The sequence below is a fragment of the Gossypium arboreum genome, chromosome 11 (genome assembly GCF_025698485.1).
Source record: "Gossypium arboreum isolate Shixiya-1 chromosome 11, ASM2569848v2, whole genome shotgun sequence".
Taxonomy (NCBI): domain Eukaryota; kingdom Viridiplantae; phylum Streptophyta; class Magnoliopsida; order Malvales; family Malvaceae; genus Gossypium; species Gossypium arboreum.
The window spans coordinates 18,719,988-18,747,195 of record NC_069080.1 but is presented as its reverse complement, the minus strand read 5'-3'; the positions used below and the strand labels follow the sequence as shown (position 1 = coordinate 18,747,195).

The 27,208-nt window shown below is 31.9% G+C and overlaps 1 protein-coding gene across 1 annotated transcript; it reads right to left on the bottom strand.

Annotated features, from left to right (window-relative positions):
* Positions 1–24,477: 24,477 nt before the first annotated feature.
* Positions 24,478–26,412, bottom strand: LOC108472559 (aspartic proteinase NANA, chloroplast-like). The gene is made up of 2 exons (XM_017774106.2): positions 25,710–26,412; positions 24,478–25,468 (listed from the first exon to the last, which is right to left on the bottom strand). The coding sequence occupies exons 1-2, from the start codon at positions 26,285–26,287 to the stop codon at positions 24,643–24,645; spliced, it is 1,404 nt and encodes a 467-aa protein (XP_017629595.1). The 5' UTR covers positions 26,288–26,412; the 3' UTR covers positions 24,478–24,642.
* Between the last annotated feature and the right edge of the window lie 796 nt (positions 26,413–27,208).

Below are 27,208 nucleotides of genomic sequence, written 5' to 3'. Positions count from 1 at the left end.
CACCACCTTAATAGTAATCGAATACATAAATTATGGTTAAGCATATTTCATTACATATACAAGTGCATATATCACATCATCCCTTTGTACATATCCATTTCATAAGCTAAATATCATTTATATCATTTATATCATTTATTGGGTATTCAAGTATGTGTCAATATCAAATACTACTAAATGGAGGAATATAGCTTTTGGACATTATAATTTCATGTGCATTTTTACCATAACCTCAATAACTAATTATAAACTCAATTTCCAAGCCAAACCTATCAAATTTCATATGTTGTACAACATATCAAAATTTATGTATACACAATTAATTCATTTTCCATCTATACGTCTAGCAAATCAACCTAAAATAATACCCATTTTGCTATAGCAAAATTTACCAATTTGAGCCCAAATAATAATTCAAACTTATCCATTTTTAGCATACAAAATTTTCATGTTTAAATCTCGTATATCTAACCATTAAAATAAACAACCATTCGCACATCAATTTCAACCTCAATAAGTCATAACGTTTCCATCACCCACATTTTAAGCTAACATGCTATCTCAAAACTTAATATCATGACAATTATGTCACTTTTTTCTATTTAAGTGGCCATCAAGCATACTTAAAATATAATCATCAATTTCCATCATGAACCGTACCTAAAAACACAAACACTCAAGCATAATATAAGTATAGACTTTGCCGTCGTAAACTGAACCGACATAACCAATACTCAATCAAATATATATACATATCACTTTACCTTATTATCAAGCCAAAACATAACACTTTTCATACTTTCCAAAATGATTTACTTTCATGGCTGTTTATTTGTCATCATTAGCATTCTTAATGCCGAACCATATAACCAAATACCACACATATATATATCGTAAAACATACTTAATAACCTTAAGACTTGACCGAATACACACAACATTAACATCTTAATCAAGCCATTTTCACATGGCTATATATATATATATATATATACACACACACACACAAATTCCAAAACCAAATATATCAAAACTAGCCTATACATGCACATAACCGAATCTCAAAACATTAATTTACCGAAACGAAAACTGGATAGTGTGATGAGGTCTCCTATAACTTCCAACTCGAGCAAGTCTCCGAAACTCTATAAACATAGGAAAAACACACAGAGTAAGCTTTAAAAGCTTAGTAAGCCATAAGCAAATAAATCATTTCAATAATATTTATTAATCAATATCACTAAGCCGAATTTAACAAATCTCAATCACATTTACATTCATTGTACTTGTAATTTCATATACCACATTAAATAACTTCTCTTATCTTATTTATCAATGAATATATATACCATTTTTTTTTCAAATTCGAATAACAACCGTTAATTCAATTATATAAATCAAGTTTGCACATAATTATTACATGACTAACCAAAGCATATCATGCTTCACTAGCCAATTTACATATATATGAACCGTACATCATAACACCACCATCTCGATATCTATTTCATATCCAAATTTTCAAATCAAAACAGTATATTTCAAAACCATGTTTCTTGTTTCATATTTCTCATGTTCGAATCATAGAATCACAAGGTCATATAACTAGCACATATGACACACATTTATTTGTATACATTTCTTTCATTCATAATAATATATGTCACCTACCATTTTTGAATTCATATACAATTCACTCGTACCAAAAATCATATATGTATACACATGTTTCACACTTTAATATCACATACTTATATCATTTTTGCCAAATATAGATTTGCATTCAATATACATATAACCAACTTTATAACATGATTCATATCATCACTTCAAATACCAAAACTTACCTTAATTTCAATACATTAGCTAACACATACCTAAACCTTTTAATTCGATTTCACATTCGGTCTTTACTCAACATTTCCTGTTGAATAATTCATAATTAAATAGGATACTCGGATAGTCACACATGTCGTACAATACCAACGTCCCAGACGTGGTCTTACATGTAATTACATATCGATGCCACTGTCCTAGACAGGGTCTTACTCGTAAACACATAATGGAATCACATATCGATGCCAACGTATTAAACGTGGTCTTACTCACATACACATATCGTACAATGCCAACGTCCCAGACGTGATCTTACATATAATCACATATCGATGCCACTATCCCAGATAGGGTCTTACATGAATAAAATATGATGCCGATGTCCCAAACATGGTCTTACACAAAATCTCTAATCGATGCCAGTGTCCCAGACACTGTCTTACACGATATCTCAAATTGATGCCAACGTCCTAGACGTGGTCTTACACGAAATCATATCTCGGAATCCTATGCCATGACATATGTATCCTCTACTATTCCTAGGGTTCGTACGGGGCTTTTCGGACGTCATCATGTTATCAGAACTTTCTCGTATTCATATATTCTGCTTCTCAAACAATTCAATATCATAATAACATATATATATATATATATATATATATATATATATATATAACTTATTCACAATACATACATTTGGATTACCATTCGGCATATACATATATTTAATTACAAACCAATGCAGCACATATAATACATATACATTTCAATTTAACAATATTTATTTACTTATGACTTACCTCATATGGACACGAACGGACCGAAATGACTAATCGATAACTTTCGATTTTCCCGATCCAAATCTTATTTCCACTTTTATTGATCTAATTCAATACAAATTTAACTCACTTATTCCACAATTCATTCAATTTCATCTAAGAACACATAAATGAGTATTTTTTACTTTAACCCCTAACATTTCATATTTTTACAATTTAGTCCCTAATTCAAAACAACACAAATTATTCAAAATTTCATTATGCCTATGCTTAGCCGAACATTCATAGTACTCATCCAAGTCCACAAATTTCATTTATTTCATATTTTGACCCTTCAATTTATAAATTTATCAATTTAATCCTTAATACACATTTTTATAAAAAATCACTTAATTAAACATGAAAATCAAGCATCAAAGATTTATTCTTCATCATCAAACAACAATTTCATCACATTATCAACAATGGCAAATTCATCATCAATTCCGAAAATTAGGGCATGGGCTAGGTAGAAGACAAAGCAACGATCTTAAAAACATAAAAATTATCAAAAACCGAGCAAAACACATACCTAATTCAAGCTTCAATAGTGCCGAATATTCAAAGCTTTATCCATGGCTTCTTTCTTCTAACATTCGGCCAAGTCAAATAAAAGATGAACATGTAACATTTTCTTTATGTTTTATTTTATTATACTTTATTATACAATTACCATATTAACCTTTATAAAATAATTAGAAACCTATATAATGGTTGTCTTTTACCGTCCATCCCATTATCAAATGGCTAAATTTCATTTTAAGGACTTCATAATTAATTAACCAAAGCAAATAGGCACTTTAACAAATAGCTAGCCATTTTACATTTTACGCGATTAAGTCCTTTTATTAACGATAAAATTAAATCACGAAATTTCACACATATAAATTAACATATTGTAGACCCCAAAAATAATATTAAAATATTTTTCTGACTCAGATTTGTGGTCTTAAAACCACTGTTCCAAATAGGGTCTAAATCGGGCTGTTACACAGGATCTCAACCAAAATCGGTAATCCTAATGACATGTCATTTGTATCTTACGAATTTCTAAGGTTCAAACGGGGCTCGATATTCTTAGTACTATATCAGTTATGCATTCAATATTTATATACCATAATTACTAAATTGACATACATATATTTCAATTAAAGTATATAAATATGCAATGTGATTATACAAACTTACTTCGAATTAGTACGGAATAAATCGATAGATCAATCCGCTACTTTTTCTTTTCCCCGGTTTAAACCCGAACGTGTCTTTTCTTGATCTATATAATATCAAATTTAACTAATTTAATAATTATTCTATTCAATTCAGTCCAATTTCATAATATGACAAAATTATCATTTTGCCCTAACATTTAAATTCTTTACAATTTAGTCCCTAGGCTCGTAAAATGAAATTCATGCAAATTTCTCAACACCCAAGCCTAGCCGAATTTTATAAGTGCTCAAAGCAGCCCATATATCCCATAATTTCACACATTTATCACAAACTTTTCATTTTTCAGAATTTAACCCCTATTTGACCATTTCATTAAAAATCCCTTAACAAAAATTGTTTATTAAACAACCAAGATTCATTTTCTTCCATTAAAATTCAAGAACAACAAAAATGCTCTCATGGAAAAATCCTATACTTTCAATCATATTGTAAATTAGTCCCCTATTTAGCTAGCTTATGCTACTATGGTCCCGAAAACATAAAAATCAACAAAAACAAGTCAAAGAATCACTTACATGCAAGGGAACTAGAGGTGTGCATGGGCTGGGCGGCCCGGCCCGACCGAAGGGCCACTCGAAAAATGGGAGGGTTCTGGTAAAAATATAGGCCCGAAAAATGGGCTTGGACAAAAAATGAGGCCCGTTTAAAAAACGGCCCGGGCCTCAGGTAAGAATTTTTTAGCCCGGGCTCGGCCCGGCCCGACCCGATTTTAATATTATATTTTTTTCCTTTTTTATTTTTAAGTTTAAGTAACTTTACTCTTTTTTTTTTTCATTTTCGTTTAGTTCCTCCTGCTGCTAGCCTACTACCTTCCTCCCTTTTTTCCCATTTCTAAACAAATCCCTAGCTCACCGGTCACCACCACCTCCCCCGATCTAGTTGTCCGTCGGCCACCTCCAACTAGCTCAAGCTCATTTCACTTCTTCATTTGCGATCTCAGTGGCCGATCCTGTAGTCTTTCAGCTTCTTCATTTGCTGTCTTCTTCAAGGTAAGCTTCTTCTTCTTCTTCTTCACTGCTGCCATATCTCTTACTATAATTATTTTGGTGAAAATATTGAAGGAAAATAGATCAAATGAAATAAATAATGAACAAAAAATGGGTCTTATCTAAATCTGGAAAAATTGTTTTCCATGTAATAATGTTGGAGTAAAGTAAGAACAAAATAATGGTAAGTAAAATAAAAATATATATACATATGCTATTCAACTTTCAAGTCACTGGACAGTACACACACAAAGCTATTCTTATGTTTGCCAATTGCCACGGGCCCTTTTCTCTTTTTCTCTTTATGTAAAATTTTTTTCCATCTTTTTTTTTCCATCCAGGTTTAACATTAATTTCCAAGAGGATGCATGACATATATTGGGTTTTATTCGACAACTTTGGGTTATCTTCAAGATAATTCAAAATATTATATCTAATTAAGAATATTTATATTTTTCAGAGAATATAAAATATTCCGATCTTAAGCATATGCAATTTTTTTGGGTATAATTTTCATTTTTAATTTTCTTTATTTTATCTCGATATACCGCACTTGTTATTACATCCTCAAAGGGCTTAAGCTATATTTTCTGTAGACAATGGTAAAATCAGATCTGTTTTTACCAATTTTACCTCGAATATATGGAATTTTTTTTTTAAAGTTAGAGAAGGTTTCAGTAAATATATTGATTGGGTTAGTGTCCTTAATTCAATTTTTTTTTAAACTTTGGATTCAGATTAGCTAGATGTGTTTCGTATTTTTTTATTGGATGATCTGTGTTTCTTACTGTAATTATTTTGATTTAGTTGATTTTAGGCTCTCTTTTTTTGTGTTTTATAATTTCTTGATCTGTTTTTTGGTTGGACTGAACTAATTGGTTGGGGTTTCAATGACTGTTTAATTATTGCAAAACTATAGTTGATTTTGTTAGGCTTGTGGTAGATATTTAAATAAGATGAAGCCATTTGGTCTCAATTATAAATTGTATCATAATTATTAGATATTTTTAGTATGAAAATTAATAATCTTTTGGTTTATTTGGATTTCAGGACTTGAGTTTTTATGACTATGGCTAGTTCTAACAGTCCTATACATGTTGACGATGGGTTTAATGAGTATGAAAGTGCTGCCAAACGTCAAAAGTCTACCACTTCAAATGTGTGGGATGAAATGACAAAGCTTGAATGCGAGAACAAAAATGAATTGAAGGGACAATGTAATCACTGTAAGACTTTCTTCTCTGCTAAATCTTCTAGTGGAACCTCTCATTTAAGACGTTATCTAAATAGCTGTTTGAAAAAAATTAACAAGGACATCAGTCAATACACCATAGCCACTCAACCATCATTAGGAGGTGTTCCATTTATAAAAAACTACAGGTTTGATGCGGATGAGTGTCGTAAAGCTGTTTCTACTTTTCTTGTGTGTGGCAAGCATTCATTTAGGATAGTTGAAGAACCGGGATTTAGATAGATGATGAGTATTGCTAGTCCTAATTTTAAGAATATAAGTAGATATACAGCTGCTAGGGATGTCCTAATGTATTATGCAAAAGAGAGAGATCATGTTAAAGAAGAGTTGGCTAAAGCGCCTGGTTTAATTTGTCTAACCTCTGATAATTGGAACTCGGAGCATACTAATGATGAATATATTTGCATTACTGCTCATTGGGTTGACGAAAATTGGAAGCTACAAAAGAGAATCATAAGGTTTAGAGCTTTATTTCCTCCGTATGATGGTTTGAACATAGCGGATGAACTTGTTTTATGTTTATCTCAATGGGGTATAGACAAGAAAATTTTTAGCATCACTTTGGATAATGCTTGTAACGCCCTAATTTTCGGGAATTCTGTGAATGTTGGCAAAATTTCATGCTTTAATTTTGTCATTTGTGAGTGAAATTATGAAATAGAACCTATGTGAAAATGTTTGAAAATGCTATAGGCTAAATTGAAGTGGCCAAATAAATAGGAGTGCAAAATAGGAGGATTTACATGACAAACCTCCCATTTTACATGAAGTGGCCAGCCATCATGTTGTTGTAGACAAAATGTACACTTGATATCCATAATTTATGGTACAAATTGATACAAATTGATAATAGGTTAGGTAAATGTTCCATGATAATGGGTTAGGTAAATGTTTCATGATAATGGGTTAGGTAAATGTTTCATGATAAGAATTTCATGTCTTTTGTATTAAAGAATTAAATGGATGAAATATGAAGTTATATTAAAAGAAAAAGGGGTGAAAAGAACAAAGTTTTATCCATCTTTGTTCATCATAGCTGAAAGTTAGAGAAGAGAAAGGAGAGGAGAAAGCTCTTGAGTATTCGGTCATTAGGAGGAGGAAAATTGAAGGTAAGTTCTTGGTACCTTGCTTCTATTTTGAGGTTCATGAGTTCTTCTTGATTCTACCTTAACTCTTGAAGTATATTTTGATTTTTAGTTGTGTTGTGAGCATTTAGTCATGAATTAAAATGAAGGAAATGGTTGTTGTTTCATGTTCTTTTGATGAAAAATGGAAGATAGGTGAAGTTGAGCCAAACAAATTAGCATGCATGTGCCTTAGATGCTAAAGGGAAAAATCGGCTAACATGTTGTGCTTGAAAATGATGAAATGGAGATTATACTTAAGTAAAATCATAGATATGTGATGATTGATTGGTGATATACATGTTTAAATAACATGCATGCAAGGTATGTGTGAAAGAGTGATTTGGTAATAAATCTGCTTGGGACAGCAGCAGTAACGTGACTTTGGAAAATCACCATAAATTGTGGGAGAATAATTAGAAGCTGAATAAATTATGTAATTAAAGCTTATTGAGTCTAGTTTCTAATGAAATAAACAAGAACATATTTTTAATTCTGTACAATGAGAAATTTGATTCGTAATGAAGGGTGGTCAGATTAGTCAAATAGTGAAACATGGGAAACTTTGAGAAAAATCTGGTATTGATTGGCTAAACCAAAAATTCTGAAAATTTTATGGATAGAAGATATATGAGTCTATTTTTAGGTAAAATTAACGGCACTTGATTTGGAGTTTCGTAGCTCCATTTATAAATAATTTAGTGACTGTTGCTCAGGAAGACAGCTTGCAGTGAAATTATGATTATGTGGTAAACATTGACAAAAATTTGTTAATGAGTTGCTTATTGTTTTCTTATAAGCTTACTATGATCTGTAGGTGTGGTTGGCGAATATTGTAAGGGGTTAATCGTAGTTTGTATTTGAATAGTTAGATTAACGTGTTAGTAATCCAATTGTAGGCGGTTCGTGTGTGGATCTCACAAGATATCGTCGCAAAGCAGTGTGTAACTAACACCCTCTTTCTTAGTCTGGATTGGCAAAAGTCGAAAAGCCGAAATGCCGAAAACCGATATTTTGTAGATTTGCGAGTGTGCGAATGCTCGTGAGGTAAATCGATTAATGGTTTTGGTAAACTGCAAAATTTGGACTGCATGGTGCATGATTTCTATGCTCTCGATATTTTTGGGCTTAATGGGCCAAAATTGGAATGATGGGCCAACGGGCCCAATTCGGTAAGAACCCTCGGTACGTGATTCTGTTAGTACGTGAAAAGTAGAAATATGCATGAAAAACCCTAAAATAGATAAATTACTGAAATACATTTAAAAGTGGAAAATTTTCAGTTTTACCCCTAGTAGATAAATTACCGAAATACCCCTAGGGTTAAATTGACCTAAATGTATGTTTGATTTGTTGTTATTTACTTGCATGCCATGTTGTTATTATCGATGCATGGGATGGGATATTGACGAGGAAGTACTGAAAGTGGCTTGTCCACGTCTTGGAGGCTTTGCCTCAATTTATGATAATCGAGCGAAGAATCTTTGCAAATGTGGAGTGTTAAATGGGTGGGTTGAGCTATCCCACATGGAGTGTATGGCTGGTACGGTGGAATGTAGTGGTTGGTGGGTTAAGTAGTCTCCCAAATGGGCTTGCATATGTTTATTGATGTTGCATGTATTTTGAAATGGGCCTATGGGCCATACATTATCTGAATAAGGGCTAAGACCCAGTTTATTGTAATCTGAAAAGGGCTCGCCCAAGATCACTTATTACTGAATGGGCTTAGGCCCAATGGGCTTGAGCTGACTTGGGCTTTGAATGGGTTTTCCTTACACCCGAGTTTCCCAGACTCACCCTTTTATTTTCATCCACGCAGAAATCCCCAACCATAGTGGGCTTGGAGTCGTGAGGGAATTGGAGTGGCCACCGCTCGAAAGTTTGATTTTCTTCCGTGAACTGGACATCCTTTTAATTACGTTTGAGGTTTTGGGCTTTTAAATGTAATAAGGCCGCTTATTTATTTTTGTGGTTTTAATATGTATTACTAAGATAGGTAATACTTATTTTAACTGTTGAAATTGGATAGCTTTAGGGCGCATTTTCAAAAACAACAGTTGATTTCAAAATAACACGACAACAAGCAAAGCTTCCGCAATGAAAGTATTTTCCAAAATTAATCACTTTTCCTAAAAATGACTTAATCGAACCGGTTTCCTAGAAATATCCATGATGGTAAGGTGTGGCAATGGCGGTATGTATGTCTAGGATTGGATCCGAAGGGAGCTTGGTACTTAAGCAGTCCAATGGACTCACCACCTCTTTTCCGGTTTCCTACCTGGTGCACAGCTTCCATTCACTTTAACCCTTAATGAATTAATCTTTTGAACATCAAGTACGATTTTCTGGACTTAGAATGGAATTTTTTTTTTAACATTTTTAATGTAGCATGCCGGATCCGGCCATAACTTCTGGGCTGGGTTTGGGGTGTTACAATGCTTCTTATAATGATGTTATGGTTTCTTGTCTTAAAAATCGTTTTCGTGCAAACCGAGCTATTTTGTGTGATGGTGCTTTTTTTCAAGTTAGATGTTGTGCACATATATTGAATCTTATAGTTAAAGCTGGTTTGGAACTTGCTGATGATGTTGTTGCTAAGATTCGAAATGGAATTAAATACATAAAAAAGTCAGGAACTCGTAGGAAAAGATTTTATGATGTGGCCGACAAAAGTTTTCATTTGAATGTGACCAAAAAGTTGCGTCAAGATGTCTGTGTGAGATGGAATTCTACTTATTTGATGCTTGAATCTTCTCTTTACTATAAAGATGTGCTAGATTATTGGGGCCAACGGGATAAAGATTATCAAATATTTGCACTTTCTAATGAGGAGTGGAGAAATGTTACTATTCTTTGCAAATTTTTGAAAGTCTTTTATGATGTGACTTGTGTTTTTTCTGGTTCTAATTATCCAACGGCTAATCTTTATTTTAGAGGTGTTTGGAAGGTTCACAAGGTCTTGCTTGATACGGTTAAAGGTCCTTATTCATTTTTAACTCCAATGGTTAAGCAAATGCAAGAGAAATTTAATAAATATTGGGCTGAGTATTCGTTGATATTGTCATGTGCTGCAATTTTAGATCCTCGTTACAAGTTGAATTATGTGCAGTATTGCTTTACTGCAATATATGGTATTCAAGCTTCAGATTTTGTTGAAACCATTCTTAGCAATCTTAGACTCTTGTTTGACGAGTATGTTAAGAAATCCAAATCCACGTCTTCCTCTTTGGCTGGGAGTTCTAATGTTTCGGATAAAAATCCTGTTGATTCTAGTTTGGGTGAACACAATGTTAATAGTGTTGATTTTGGAGGAGATTTTGATGAGAGTGATGATTATAAACGGTATTTAAATGAATCTAGCATTAGGAGTGAAAAGTCACAGTTGGACATTTATTTGGAAGAACCGGAGCTTGAGTTGAATAGTCAAATAGATGTTTTAGATTATTGGAGCAAAAGTTCAGTTCGGTATAATGAGCTTTCATTATTGGCTCGTGATCTTTTGGCAATTCCAATATCAACTGTAGCTTCCGAATCGGCTTTTAGTATGGGTAAAAAAGTTATCACACCTTTGAGGAGTTCACTTAAGCCAAAAACGGTTCAAGCCGTTGTTTGCTTGGATGATTGGATGCGAGCTAAGGGATTTTCAACAGGTAATTATTATTCTCGTTTTATTATTGTAATTTTATATTATTTTTTTATCAATTTGATTATCTAATTATTTATTCTTATTTCATGTTAGAAATTGGTTGCAAGAACGATGAGGACGATGAGGACGATGTTTCTTCGATTGCTTTTTAGGTTACCTTCCTTTCTAATTGTTGACAAATTAATTTAGCTTACAATTTATATTTTGTTATAAAATTAAATATGTTAATTGGTTAATGTATAAATATTTTGGTTGGTTGATTATATTTTGCAGGTTTATGGTGTTGTTGGTGATGCTGTTTTTTGTGCTGTTTTGATGGTATTTGGGTGCTGTTTTGATGGTATTTTGGTTTTGTTTTGATGCTGTTTTCGTGCTATTTTGCTACTACTTTTTGTCGTGTTTTATTGTTCTTTTACAGCTATTTATTATGTTATATTTTGTCGTTTTACTTAATCTACGTAATGAGAAATGATTGTATAGAACGAAATATTATTTCTTTTAATAGTTCCATGTTATATCAGTAAGTTTTCATGAATTTTAAAATTTAAATTTAAATTTAATTTTTTCAAAATTAAAATACAAAAATTTAGGATGAAATTAGTGGTATGATATAAAATTATTTGAAAAAGAAATACAAATGACTGTCACGTCACTTCTTTTAAATGACATACTAAGGCAAAGTACGGATAGAATTCAATTGGGTCTTGGAGATCTAATCAGTAATTACTCACCTTGCTAAGAAATATACTAACTATTAGAGTCTGGTCTATAATATGTACGCCCAATTCACAATTTTATATTATCTTTAGCTAATTTAGATAATTATTAAGACACAAAACTACTTGTTAGCTAATTAAATAATAATTAATTATAAATAAAAGTTCAAATTTTAAATCAATATCATAAATTTAAAACTCGTTCAAAATTTTAAATTAGAGAGTTATTAATATTATTTTGATATTGTAAAACTTTTGTTTTGTTATTAATTTGGTTATTATTTTAGTTCTAATTTGTTTCAATTTTAATATAACTACTTTTTATTATATTTTTAAGTTATGTATTATTTTAAGAATTGTTTGTTTTGTTTTGTATTTGTTTTAATATTTGTTTTATGTTTTAAATGTATTTGAATTATTATTTTTAAAATTTTTATTTTATAAAAAAGCAAAAAACAAAAAAAAATATATATATATATATATAGGGCGGGCTCTGCCTATCAAATTTTTCCTGGGCGGGCTTGGACAAAATTCCAGCCCATATTTGGGCAGTAGGGCCGGGCTTGAAAACAGGCCTAAATTTTTTTATAGGCCCGGCCTGAACCCAGCCCGACCCGGCCCATGCACACCTCTAAAGGGAACTAAGTGGCTGAAATTTTAAACTTCAAAAACTCTTATTTTTCTGAAATTTTTGGTGGAGAAGAAGATGAACACTAGGGTCTTCTTTTTGTTTTATTTTATTTTTATCTTTTAAATCACCTAATACCAACCAAACTTACCATATTACCACAAATTTTAGGTAAATAACTCAAAGCATAAATCAGTTCAATTTGGCCAAAGCCTATGATACAATTCATAATCATGTTAGCCATATACTCACACAAATCATATACGAATTCATCAATTAATTGAATTCCATGTACATGTAACATCTATGCTATCAATCCATATATCAAATATCAATTATTTCCATGTAAATATCTGTACTTGTTCATATTGAACTTGTATAAACCCGTAATAACACTATGCCCATTGAACCAACTAGAATACCGTTAGATACGAGGGTGGTACACGCGAAGTGTACTGGACAGTAAATTTGTCAATTCCTGTACATGTATGCTCTTACGAGCCAAAATCGGTAAGCTCATCCAAGCTGAAATACAGTAAACTCTTACGTGTTGAGAATCGGTAAGTTCATACGAGTCGTGGTGAGTCTGTAACACATGCAGGATCTCAACCAAAATCGGTAGCCCTAATGACATGTCATTTGTATCTTACAAATTTTTAAGGTTCAAACGGGTCTTGGTATTCTTAGTACTATATCAGTTATGCATTCAATATTTATACACCATAATTACTAAATTGAAATACATATATTTCAATTAAAGTATATAAATACACAACGTGATTATACAAGCTTACCTCAAATTAGTACGGAGTAAATCGACCGATCAATCCGCTATTTTTCTTTTCCCCTGTTTAAATTCGAACATAGCTTTTCTTGATCTATATAATATCAAATTTAACTAATTTAATAATTATTCTATTCAATTCAGTCTAATTTCATAATATGGGAAAATTACCATTTTGCCCTTAACATTTGACTTCTTTACAATTTAGTCCCTAGTCTCGTAAAATGAAATTCATGCAAATTTCTCAATACCCAAGACTAGCTGAATTTTATAGGTGCTGAAAACAGCCCATATATCCTATAATTTCACACACTTATCACCAACTTTTCATTTTTCACAATTTAACCCTTATTTGACCATTTCATTAAAAATCTCTTAACAAAAGTTGTTTATTAAACAACCAAGAGTCATTTTCTTCCATTAAAATTCAAGAACAAAAAAAATGCTCTCATGGAAAAATCCTAGATTTTCAACCATATTGCAAATTAGTCCCCTATTTAGCTAGCTTATGCTACTACGGTCCCGAAAACATAAAAATCAACAAAAAACGAATCAAAGAATCACTTACATGCAATGGAACTAAGTGGCTGAAATTTTAAGCTTCAAAAGCCCCTATATTTCTGAAATTTTTGGTGGAGAAGAAGATGAACACTAGGGTCTTCTTTTTGTTTTATTTTTTTTTTTTATATTTTAAATCACCTAATACCAACCAAACTTTGACAAATTCATGATTGAAATCCATGTACATCCACTAACCCATTTATTTTTCTAATTACTTAATATGGACCTCTACATTAAATTTCTATAGCTATTTAAAACTCTTAGCTAATAGAACATAACTTTCGCACTTTATACGATTTAGTCCTTTTTCACAAATTGAGCATACAAACAGTAAAATTTCTTAACGAAATTTTATACCATGATTCTAACATGCTATGGATATTAAAAATATATTTAAATAAAATTTTAAAACATCAAATTTGTGGTCCCAAAACCACTGTTCTGATTTCACTGAAAACGGGCCGTTACAATTTAGTCCTTAAACTTTAAAATTATTCAAAATTACTTTATAAAATAGTCTTTTTTAACTATCAAGCTTATAAATCTATCATCAAACTTAAAAAACATTATAAATTCATCAATGGTAACTTTAGAAATCTTTAACAATTTTGAAAATGGAGATACGAGTTAACTAGATTAAGCTACAATGATCTCAAAAACATAAAAATTATTAAAAACGAGTTTAGGTTCCATACCATAAAAGGCCGAATGCTAAAGTGTGTTTGAAGGTTTCAAATTCTTCTTGCATGGTGGCTTATTTGGTGGGAAAGAAGAAATGAAAAGAGGGTATTGTTTTCTTTTCTTATTTTATGTTTAATTTATTTTTAATATCATTTTAATTAAAACTTTTAACTTCAACAATTATAATCAATCATCCACCTTCCATTATAAGTTATAATGACTTAATTGCTATTCCAAGCCATGGAAAAACATTTTTAACTCAATTAATTAATATTAATCAATAGTGATTAAATTTTATGATTTTTACAATTTAATCCTTTTCTTTAATTAACTATCCAAACATTAAAATTGTTGGATCAATTTTCAATATACCTATATAATCACTCCTTAAATATTTAATAAAAATATTTATGGTCTCGATTTATAGAAATGAGGCATCAATACCTCTTTTTCTTATACCACTTGACTTTAAGGACAAACCACTTGGACCTAATTATTCATTCAAATCATAAAAATTATCAAATCAAAATTTAATACAATGCTATATTTGACTCATAAATATTAAATAATAATATTTACAGACTCACTTTTCAGATTTGTATTCCCGAAACTATTGCTTTCGCCACCACTGAAAACAGGCTGTTACAACAGGTCATTTCGAATTTGCGAATTACACTTTGAACAACGGAAAAAAACACGATTTCTAAGGTTTTTGTGCATTCTAAGACTTATATATGACAAAAATAAGAAGATGAGAGGGAACCGTCATAGAATACTCAAGAAAACAACTTGAAAAACACCATTGAAATCGATTCTGAAGCAGATTTTCATCAAGATTGAATACTCCCAGTCGACTTCTCAGGAGATTATAATGAGTTTCTTTGTTTCTTTCGATTATACTATCTTTGGGATGTTTTTATTTGCAAACATGAACTAATTATCTTAATACCTAGGGGAGATGAACCATATGATGAATTCTGTTGTTTGATTTTTATTTTAGGCAATAAAGACTTAAATCTTGTTTTCAATTATGTGTTTTTAATTATTGGTTTAATATTTCTAAACTATTTATTCAGGTTTGATGTGCTTAAATCAAAGGAGGAATAGAGTATGTTTAATAGTAGATCTAGCGTAATTGAATAGAGTTGCATGCAATTCTAGAAATAAGACGACATAAATCTATTGGATTAGAGTCAAATCTAATAGGGGGATCCAAAGATCGAGTTAAAACGATAATAGGGGTTTTAATTAAAAAGAAATTTCAATTAATCAACCTAGAGCCAGTTACTTTTATTCTTTAAGAGAAATATTAACATAATTTAGGGACTTTTATAGATCAAGACACTAAGTGAAGAAATTACGTAATTTAGATTGATAGTGACAGATGAAGTCTAGGTGACTTCTTTCCTGGGTATTGTTTCGCTTCTTGTTTGTTATTCGATTATTTTCTTGATTTGTTCTTTGCCACGTTCATAGTTAATTAATTTAGTTAATTTTAGTTTTTAATCAATCACTTGAATTTATCAATTAAATAATAGAAAGATGGTAATTACTAGTACTTTTAATCTTCGTGGGAATGATATCTTTACTTACTGTAACTATACTATTAATTGATAAGTGCACTTACATTAATTAAATTTTTTGTTTTGCGACTGCATCACTAAGATCCTTAATTATTATATTTTTATATAAAATTTATAATTAAGATAAACTATCTAGTTGATCATCTAATTTTTAAGGCTTTTTTTTTGGTCAAAAAAATTTCCTTTCAATTTGGACACCATCGTTAAAGAAATTATCCTGCCATTCAAGCTTTAATCTATTAACGACAGTTAAGAAAAAGAAAAGACACATTTAAATATATTTTTGGAAAAATTTTATTTAAATTTGAGTCAAACTTTTGCATCCACCAATCAAAACCCACATTCAACATTTTCCAATCTCCATTTTCCTCTCCATGCCTAGCACCTCCTTCCCCTTTCCACATACCACCGACCAACACATTGCACCACCCAAGTGATATTTCCTGTAAGGAAATCCCAAATTTCCATGTATTTCGTGGATTCTCAAAAGATCATATTATCAAATACACGTTAGAGATGAGTTTGGAAGCCGAATAACATAGCTATTGTAACAGCCCAATTTTGGGCCTAGTCATAATAATGGTTTTGAAACCACTAATATGAGGTCGGGAAATTATTTTTAATATTATTTTATGTGTTATATCATGATTATATGAGTGTTTTAAATTTTTGGTGAATTAATTTTAGTGAATTAATTTTAGTGATTGTTTGCTTAATTTCGAAAAAGGACTAAATCGCATGAAAGGTGAAATTTGTGTTCTACTAATTAGAAGTTTCATATAGCTAGAGAAACTCAAATTAGAGGTCCTTATTGAGTAAATAAACCACAAACTTATTAGTGGCTGGACATGGAGCCTTAATTCATGGAATGGTCAAAGGTAAGGTGACTAAATTGATGATAAAATATTAACCTAAAGACAAGTTATCATCTTTTTTATTTTTTCTCTTCACCACCGAAAATATTAGCCATTTTAGGGGTTTTGGAGCTTCAAAATTTCAGCCACTCTTTACTCTTGCAAGTAAGTGATTTTGATGATCATTTTTGTTGATTTTTGTGTTTTTTGGAACCCTTATAGCTTAATCTAGCTAATGAGGGGACTATTTTACAAAATGGTTGAAATTATAGGGTTTTTCCATGAGAATATTCATGTTGTTTGCTGAATTTTTATGGAAGAAAATGAATCTTGGTCGTTAAATAAACAACTTTTGTGAAAAGAGTTTTCATGAAAACACCTAATAGGGCCATTTTATGAAGTTTATAAAATGGGTTGTAAATGTGTGAAATAATTGAAATTTTGAGATGCTATAGGCTTAAATTAGTTTCGGCTAGGCTTGGTTAATATGGAAATTTGATGAAAATCGTTTTACAAGCCTGAGGGCAAAATTGTAATTTTGTAGAAGTCTAAGGGTAAAACAGTCATTTTGCCAAAATACGAATTATGAGATGTCTTAATTAATGTGATGATTAAATTAGTGAATTTTATCGTTTTAGATCAAGAAATATGAAATCCGGACCTAGACTAAGGGAAAGGCAAGCTAGTGGATTAAAAATCGACTAGTTGCCCACCTTTTGTATACCGAGGTAAGTTGTACGTAAGTAAGGAAAATTCATCGTTATTATGTATGGAATGATTAATTTTTCAAAATAATGTTGAATATGCTTATGATTAATGCATGATGAAATTTAATGTGGTAAATTCCCAGTTGAACCTAGGAATAGATTGGATATCTATGCCATTACATTTGAGTGATATGTGTGCCAGTGTAAGATCATGTCTGGGACATGACATCGGCCACATTATGAGAGCCAGTGTAAGACCATGTTTGGAACATGACATCGGCAACGTTATGAGAGCTAGTGTAAGACCATGTTTGGGACATAGCATCGGCCTCAATATGCGAGCTAGTGTAAGACCATATTTGGAACATGACATCGGTATTGAGACGAGAGCTACTGTAAGACTATGTCTGGGACATAGCATCGGTCTCGACATGTGAGTCAGTGTAAGACCATGTCTGGGACATGGCATCGGCAATTTACCCTCTTGTTTGAGGCTTATCAAATATCTTCTGGTATTCCAAATGGTTTCACGAGTTATTTTAAAACTTATGATAAAGATATGGTATGACATAATCATGTTGTGAGTAGTACAGGTTCTTAGTCGAAACTTATGAGATATAAGTCTAGTTATGATTCCTTAATGGTAAGAAAAATATGAGTAAGTTCTATCTATGAAAATGATTTTGGGACGATTTTGTAATCTTTGGCTTATACTTGCGATGTATAAGTATGTAGTGATATCTACCTTTGTTCACTCAAGAATGTTATGTTGATTTATAATATGTTATGTGTTTAAATATGCATGGTTGATGTTGTTACTTACTTACATGCAACTTACTAAGCTTTATGCTTACTTCCTCTCTTTTTCATTTTTATATAGTGCCACCAAGCTAGCATCGGGACGTAGGAGGCATCGATCACATTATCACCTCAAACTTTTGGTATAGCTAGTTTAAATGTTTTGAGTGTGGCATGTATAGGGACTTAGTCTTTTTATTTAGTGTCATGTTAATTTAGCCACAGGTGTTAGCTTATATGGATGTGATATTCATTTTGTATAGGCCATTAATGTTGGCTAATATTAATTATTATTAAATACATTTGATGAAAATTACCATGGTTGTGGCTGCTTTAGTTATGTGTGTTTATGCCTGGATTGGTTATGTTTGATGTTGTGTAGGTTGGTGCAAGTAAGGGTGGCAAAAAGGCTTGGTAGATAGCCTTATTTTTGTCCACACGGTTTTCCCCATGGGCGTGTAGTCAGGTTGTGTGTCCCTTGCACCTAAATTTGGCAAAACAGAATGCCCAGTAGCAACCACACGGGAGGAGACACAGCCTTGTGTCTCAACCGTATGGAGGACATGGCTTAGTACACGGGAGTGTACCATGGCTGTATGCCTCTAAAGGATTGCTGACGTCAAAAATAGAATGTCAAGGTTTTTGTACACAGGTTGAGACACGAGCGTGCCATTACCGTGTAGGGGACACAGGTCATGGACACGGGCGTGTGCCAAGCCATGTGAAAACCTTTGTAGGTTTGAATTGAGAAATAAATTCGCACGAGCTAGGGACACGGGTGTGTCTCGATATGTTCAGGCCGTATGATCCATACAGGCCTTGAACATGGCCATGTTAAAAAGACACACGAGCGTGTCACCCTTCCACATGGGCGTGTGCCCCTGTTTACTTTGAAATTTTATAAAGTGTTCTAAAGTGTTTAGTTTATTCCCGAACCATTTCCAAAGTGTATTTTGGACCTCATAGGTCTATATTAGGGTCGTTAAGAGGAAATTTGAAAGTTTTAAAAATCGAGCAAAATTTTATGACCCGAAAATGTTTGTATATATGTGTTTAAGCCCGGTAACACCTTGTATCTTGTTCAGACGTCAAACTCGGGTAAGAGGTGTTACAACTATAAAAACCTAAATTTCTCTCAAGCAACAAAGATCATGCAAGCTAGAGAACTTTTGATTCTTTAGTAAATTTCCATTTCCTTATTGAAAAAAAAAAACATTACCATTTATAGCAAGCCATTGAACTTTCGATATATCCAAGTTAGAACAGGTTCAATTCATGATAATACTCTAGAATGACATATTTTTATGCATTAATTACACATTTATTTTGAGTATGATCCTACTAATTTGAGCTACTTATGGTTTTTTATCTTGTAAGGACTAAATTGAAGGAAAAAGGAAATTTGGGGGCAAAAAGCATGAATTTAAAGATAAAATGGACCAGCATGCGAAGTAGGAAAGAAGTGGTGCCGAAAATGCAAAGTGTGGATGACTTGGAGGCAAAAGTGCAAAGAAGAGATTTTATAAACACAATACTCTATTTAATTTTTAATTATATTAGGATAATTGTTAAAGATTATTATTTAGATTTAATTTTAGCTTTTATCTTTATTTATTTGTATTTATCTTTTATAATTTAATTAGGAATAGACTAGGTTTCCTAGTACTATAAATAAGAAATGAAGTGACACAAATTTCACACATCTTTTTCTGTAAACACTCCCTCTCCCAAAAAGCTTAGCCTTTGTTCCTTTCTTATTATTCAATAAAAATTCAATTTTCATTACGTTTATTTATTTTTCCCCAAAAAGCATGAGCCACTAAATTTATCTAGCCAAAGGTTGTCAAAATTCCCCAAAAAGGGTTCATGAGGTTTAGGATCCGCGCTTAGGCTTTTCAATGAGTATTCATCGTTTCTCTGCATTACGGGGCTGATGCTTCTGTCCATGTCCCTTTAAAGGTGATCTTTTCAACTTATGCAAAGAACGACCACTTTGTATGTTTTGGGAAGGTTGCACAGTCGGTTCGTTAGCTTACTGTGTCAGTGGTTGTCGAGCTCAAGAGACAAAATGGCGTGGCATTCACCATTGAGAAGTGATGATCTAGTGTAAGACAGTCCCACAAAAGTGACAGTTGGCTAGAGTCAAGTTCCTCTAAATCATAAGTCTAAAATATAAGTGGAGCTGGTGGTCGTAGGCATCCTCTTCCACTATAACTAGCTTATTCTGTTCGAGAAAGATCACCTAAAAGTCTAGGATTGAACCCAAGGCGGATCGAGACAACCGGAGGCTGGAATCTCTTCATAAAAAAACTCTCTTTCCTAATTCTATTTATCTTTACAATTTTAATTTTCGCAATTTCAATTCAATCAAATTTTTAATTCTTTTTTTTCCTAGGTACGCAAGTTTTCTTAGGCACGACTTTATCCGGGATCTCAAGGGATAGGAACTTGTGCAAATCTAGTCCCTAAGGATTTGACCCTACTTCTCTTATACTATTCTTTTCATTATATTATAGGATAGAATATTTTTGGTGCTCTTAACGATGCATCAATTCATTAATAAATTTAAGCAAAAAAAAAAAAGAACTAACAATTTCAAGAGATGGGTTATCATTAGAAAGCAAAGTTTTAGCTTTCCCCTAATCATGAACCCCAGCTTTGACTGAAATCCCTTTCGAAAGTAGTGGTACAATGACCCTTTTCCCAGTAATACCCGTTGCTCTACCTACAAATATAGTTTTCTTCTTTGTATCCACATTTGCTGCCTCTTTAGTTTCAAAAACTTTTCAAAAACTTCCTATGTTATTTCACATCCTTTCATCCAATAAAACCATTAAAAAAGCAAATTCAATAAGGGATAAAAGAAAAGGTAATCAAAAGGGAAAAGAGGAAGCTTGTTATGGGGATTACCATGGTAGAACATAAAGGCCTGGTTTTAATGGTTGAGGAGGGAAATGAAGGGAAAGATTTGGAGAATAGAGAGCTTATGAGAAAAAGAGGAGTGGCCATTGATTAAAGAGAAATGTTGACTGGTCTTTGTTTCTCTTTAAATCTTTGTTCAAATGATGAAAAAAGGTTTTGGTTGTGCCATGGTATGCTCTCTTGTATTTCAGGTAGGCAATCTAAGGAAATGTCACGTGGTTAATGCAATGAGAGAGGAAAAATGATCCTATTTCAATGGGAACTTGATGAGTCGATCTGCTTACACGTCTTGCTTTTACTGTTATATCGGGAGTTACTCCACGTATTGCTTGACGTAAAACAGATAGTGGATTTGTTTCTGTCTTTTGTTGAATCTTTTTCAAGGCTCGATTGATAATTTAATAAGCCAATGATTTTTTTCCGTGTTTCAGAATACGGTTAAACAACATGTTAACTAATTGATTACGATAACTTGGATCTGATTTTGTAGTTTTTTCTTCTGTAGTACCTCGACGTGACATGAGCGTGAAAGGGGTTCAAGAATCCATTTTCCTTTTTATAAGGGCTAAAATCATTTATTTTGGCTTTTTGACCCCATATTGTAGGGTGGATCTCGAAAGATATGAAAGATCTCCTTCCAAGCCATATATACGACTTTCATCGAATACGATTTTCCACAGAATTCCATATGTATCTATGAGATCGAGTATGGAGGTTGCAAGATGTTGAAGATTCAGATTTAAAGAAAATTTAGCCAAAAAAATATATTTAAAATTGAGGTTTTTCTTTTTTATTTTCTCTAAAGTACAATTAGATTTTAAAACTTGAATTAAAATTTTCTAATGGTGATGGCTAAATTGAAATATTTTTTTGAATGATTAAAATAAAAGCACCCTATAAATTAGATCATAACTAAATAATTTACCCTTATTGTTTTACATCTGTAATCGCCAACCCAAATGTCCTAAAAGGATTCGGGTCTCCAACCCTTGTCCAGGATAGACCCGACTCGGAAGAGATGTATTCGTCAAGACAACTCGCAAGAAGAGTTCGTGGACACATCTCGCAGGATGGGTTGCGAACGATGTTCGCAGGAAGGATTGTGAGCCTTACAAGTAATCCATACTCGTGACCAACGGGTACAAAACTCGCTGAGGATGCCAGCCCCATGATCAGAAAGGACTGTGTGCTACGCAGACACGTGTCCAGGAAGCTAAAGGGTGTGCGGAGAATATTAGCATCAAAGACAAAGAATGTCAGTACCGGAGGCCACAAGGCCGAAACAAAATGATAGACCAATTATGAGATGTAATAGTAACAATATAAACATATATAAATACCTTAATACTCCTCTTAATGAGATATGAGAAAAATACTCCAACACTTATAATTACCCCAAATTTAAAAATCCTTTTAACAATTACTTGGTAATCTATTCTTCATAATTATAATAGCATAATTACAGTTAACAGTAATACATTGTTGAATTTTAAAAAAAAAAAGTCTTACTCACTAAAATAAGTATTGTTAACTAAACTTCTTATTTATGAAACAACTTATCTTATTTTCCTTTTAATTTTCAGTCAAACTTAAACTTTTTTTCAAAATATGGAAAGTAAAAAGAATTTAAAACAATTATTTTTAAATATGAATTTTTTTTGTAAATGCATTTAAACTAATTTTTAATTTTAAATAATTATAAAATATTTTAAAATTTACTTATAAGGTTAACAAACCAATATGTGCATAGTAGGGAAAAAACTAATACTTTATTAAGTGAAAAACATTTAAATATGTTGAATAAAGGAAGAAATTGTAGTTTTCATTAAATGAAAAACATCTCATTTTAGATCAAGAAAGATGTTTTACAATACATATGAAAATGAAAATGTGATATATTACGAGGAAAACTTGTTTTTGACTTTTGCTAAGCCTCGCTGATTGATAGGGCCACGTGAGAAAAATTTTTAGAAGCGAAATTAAGTTTATATTTTTACCATAATAAAAGTAAAATTTTATTATTTTAATAGTTTATATATTTATAATTTTAAAGAATTAAATTTATTTTTTTATTTTTGCTACTAAAGTATAAATTTATCATATATTAATTTAAATTTTTAAAATTATAAAAGGATTAAAGGTGAAATTTTCAATTTTAAGTGGTCAGGCCCCTTACTAGTTCCCTTTGGCTCCGCCCCTACTGATTGGATATTAGCTCAATTGGCATAGGTATTATTACCAATGTAAAAGAACATTAGTTCAAGTGTGTTGAACCGTATCATCCTCTTATTTATAAGTCAGGAATAGATTATGGATAATTTTAAATATTGTGTCAAAAAATTACTAAACAGTTAAGTTGAAAATCAATATTCTTCAAAGACATAATAGATATAGTTAATGTTTATTAAAATATTAATTATGAAAATGTAATTTTACACGGTTAAAGTTGGATTCTAATTCACACATTGTTTATATGTCGTGATTTATTGTCAAAGTAGTTTATCTCAAAAGAAAGATAAAAGATAAGATAAATATGTAATAATAAGATAAAAGTATTGATATTATATATATAATAATTTTTTACCCCGGTTTTATTGTATTTATCAATTAAAATATTTTATAAATTTAATTTTATAATTGATATTATAAGTAAATTTAAATAAATTTAAATATTTTGTAATTATCTAAATGAGCACTTACATTTTATAGAATATTACTTAAATAATACATAGAGCACGAGTATAATATTTTGTTAAATTACCCGTGCTCTACATATCACATAAATTGGTGTGTATATTAAATTTATAATATTAAATCTTGTTTAAAATTTTTAATGAATTTTTTTAAAAAGAATTTGATACATAGAGCACGTATGACAAAAATTATTATATTGCCCGTGCTTTACGTATCACATGTTGCTCGTGCTTTACGTATCACATGTTGCTTGTGTATCTTATTATATATTATATATAATATTATAATATTAAAATAAATTAGTGTTTGTAATATTTAAAATTATTGTATTTAAAGAAAAACTAAAATAATCTACAGAGTAAGCAAGTTATCATTTATATATAAAGGAAAAAACAGTACTTGAATGAGTTTAATAATATAAAAAGTCTGCTAATGATATGAGATATATGCATAAGTATAAATTTTGAATTTCTATGTAATCCCTTAAAGAAATTTGAAATTGTAAGTAAATATAAAGGTTAAATTGCAATTTGAGGCTCCAAAACGAAGAATGAAGTCCCTGATGGTGAGTAAAATGAAATGTTTTTTTGTTGAATTAAAGGCATTATTATATAGAGTAATAACTAGGAAAAAGGAATGTAAAGAAAATAATGAATATATTATTGTGAAGTCGGAATGTATTGTTATTTGGCTAGAAAATATAAAACTATAATGCATCACATTATGTAATATGTTATATTACTGAAAAGCTGTTGACATGAAAACTTGGAATTTCAATTACAGTACTCCATGCCTATAGTAGGGGTTTAATTTAACGGTGAATTAATCCAACATGCACTTGCTAGGAGCGAAACCCACCTTTTTGTTTGCGAGATCAAATTCCCACAAATGATTTTGCATTAAGAGGTTGCCCATTATGTTCATTTCAGGCCAAGCTACCCTAACAAACCCAAGGCATTTCACTCCTTTAGAATCGTCGAAGATATAACCGTCGACCGCCGGCTCGAGCTTAGCTCCCCCCTCGAAATGGATGGCCACTCGGGGAATGATACTCTCATCAAAAATTTCAGCTGGTGGAGCATTGAAGCAATAATCCAAATTCCCTTTCGTCTTGTTATACATGCTTAAAGAAGGTTCGAAAGCAGCAATGACTTTATCGAACGCCTGTTCCACCAGATGCGTTACGGTAGTACCTGAGTCCACAATCATCCCACCGGCTCCTTTGTCAGTCATATCCCATACATATGATGGAATATCCAGCATCGTGCCATTAATTGAGATACCGGTGACCTTTATAGGATAAAGTGAGGTCATTTTTGATTCTTCGGTTAACAGATCTGTGAATTGCATGTTTGGCACTTGATCTTCTTTACCAAAGACGAGGTAGCTGCTCTCCGATTTTACGATCCAATGATTGTCCAAGCAGAAGGAAAACTTGCCCCCGAACTCATGTGCTGCTTTCACAGCAAAAGACAACGGGTCGAGTCCTAATGCTAGTATCCCATCGACTTCCTGAAACCTTTTGGGATTGTTTAGACCATCGGTACACCCCATCGTCATTTCTAGTCCCTTTTTTCGGCCGTTGCTGAATCGGAATTTAACTGTTTCATTGAAGTAGGATCCCGCCACATTTAATCCATCCAAATAACTACGAACAACAAGCGTAATAAGGTTAGGTTAACTCTAGTCTATCAAACAGCCAGCCAGCCAAAAAAAGGATAAAATGTAATTAATAAACAAAAATAAACCATTTTTACAAAACATGCAAAAGTGACTAAATTTATCATTGATCTTTTTAATTTATTTAAATAAACAACAAATAATACAATTGTTATGATATTGGACTCGTAAAAAATAAAATAAAAAAGTGATTGTGAATATATAATTACCTGTAATCATAATAGCAAGGTGCGTTTGGATGAGGGCAATTTGGGAGAGTACTTGCTTTGTCCATGGTCTTGCACTCTTGTGATGAACATGGAATGCTCTTAAAGCTGCTTGATTCATTAGCGGAAAAAAACCTTCTACCATACCACGCTGCGGAACAATCAATGCACGTATATCTGCATTTAAGCCATGTAAGACAGCTACCCGTATCCACCAGCAGAGTAAAGGTGTGGGCAGGGGTCCCCATCCTCAAGGAAACAAAGTATTGCCCGAATCCCAAATCTGCCGCCGATCGGAATGGGAACTCCACCCTATCGTTTGCCTTCCCCACTACGCCTAGCCTCCGTTTAATGGCATGAAGTCTAGCCTTGTCGCTCTGCACCAGCTGTTTTAATCGTTCCTCTGAATTTTTTGGGGGTCCAAGGGTCGTTTCAGGATTGTGGCCTAGCTCAGGTGAATGCCTGTGAATCAGCTTGAGCTTTTCGCTGCGTTGGCTTTTCACAGCATCCGCCTCCAACACCAAACACCCATTGAAAATAATGAAGCATAACAGGGAAACCAGGGATATGTTCCTCTCCATCCTTTATTTGAAGGCTGAGAAGGAGAAAAACCAAATGCCGGTGCAAGTATGATTGGATTGTTTCACCCCCTCCTTGAGCTTTTAAACATGATATGCATCCCCCTCTCTCCATACACTTGTTTGCATCTCCCTCATTTTCTTTCCACCTAACCCTTATTTACTCTCTTTGATTTGACTCTTTCTTCCAACTCTATTTTTATAAAAACAGAGAATTATATTTGTAATTTAACTTTTTATTTCAAATTTAATTAAAATATCTACAATTACAGGTTTGTAATGTACATTTGGACTTTCCATAAAATTAATTATTGTATAACACATTCTTTTTCATATAAATATGTATAACTCTTAAAAGAAAATGTATAATATAAAGGATGCTTATGTTTTTTCATAATTAAATAACTTTTTCTTTTGTACATTTGTTGTAATATGAACTTATTTTTCACTATTCCATTGGTATGAAATAATTAAATACTGCAACAGTTTTTTTCCCAAGGCATTTGGTTTGTTGACTTTGGTGTTCACCTTTAAATTTTCATCATGGGCTTCAGTCATAAGATCGTTACATGTGTAACAGTTGAAAATCGCCTGCACCTAATGTATACATAATTAAACTTCATATTTATTAAATATTAAAAACTGTCCGTTGTAAATTAAATAAATGTCTATAACTCCCTAAGCATATTAAAGTAATAAAACTCTTTACTTCATTTATAATCAGGAGATCATTAAATGAAGTAATTAAGAAAACTTAGTTCATTAAATGTAATTGAATGTAAAGGAGCTTATAAATAGTACCTTGTAAGTGAAAATACGACAATGAAAAATTATCTTGTATTTTCATCCACTTTTATTTATTGTTTTATTAATTTTTCTATAACACGTTATCAACAAGAGCTTCTATGAGTTCATAGTGAAGTT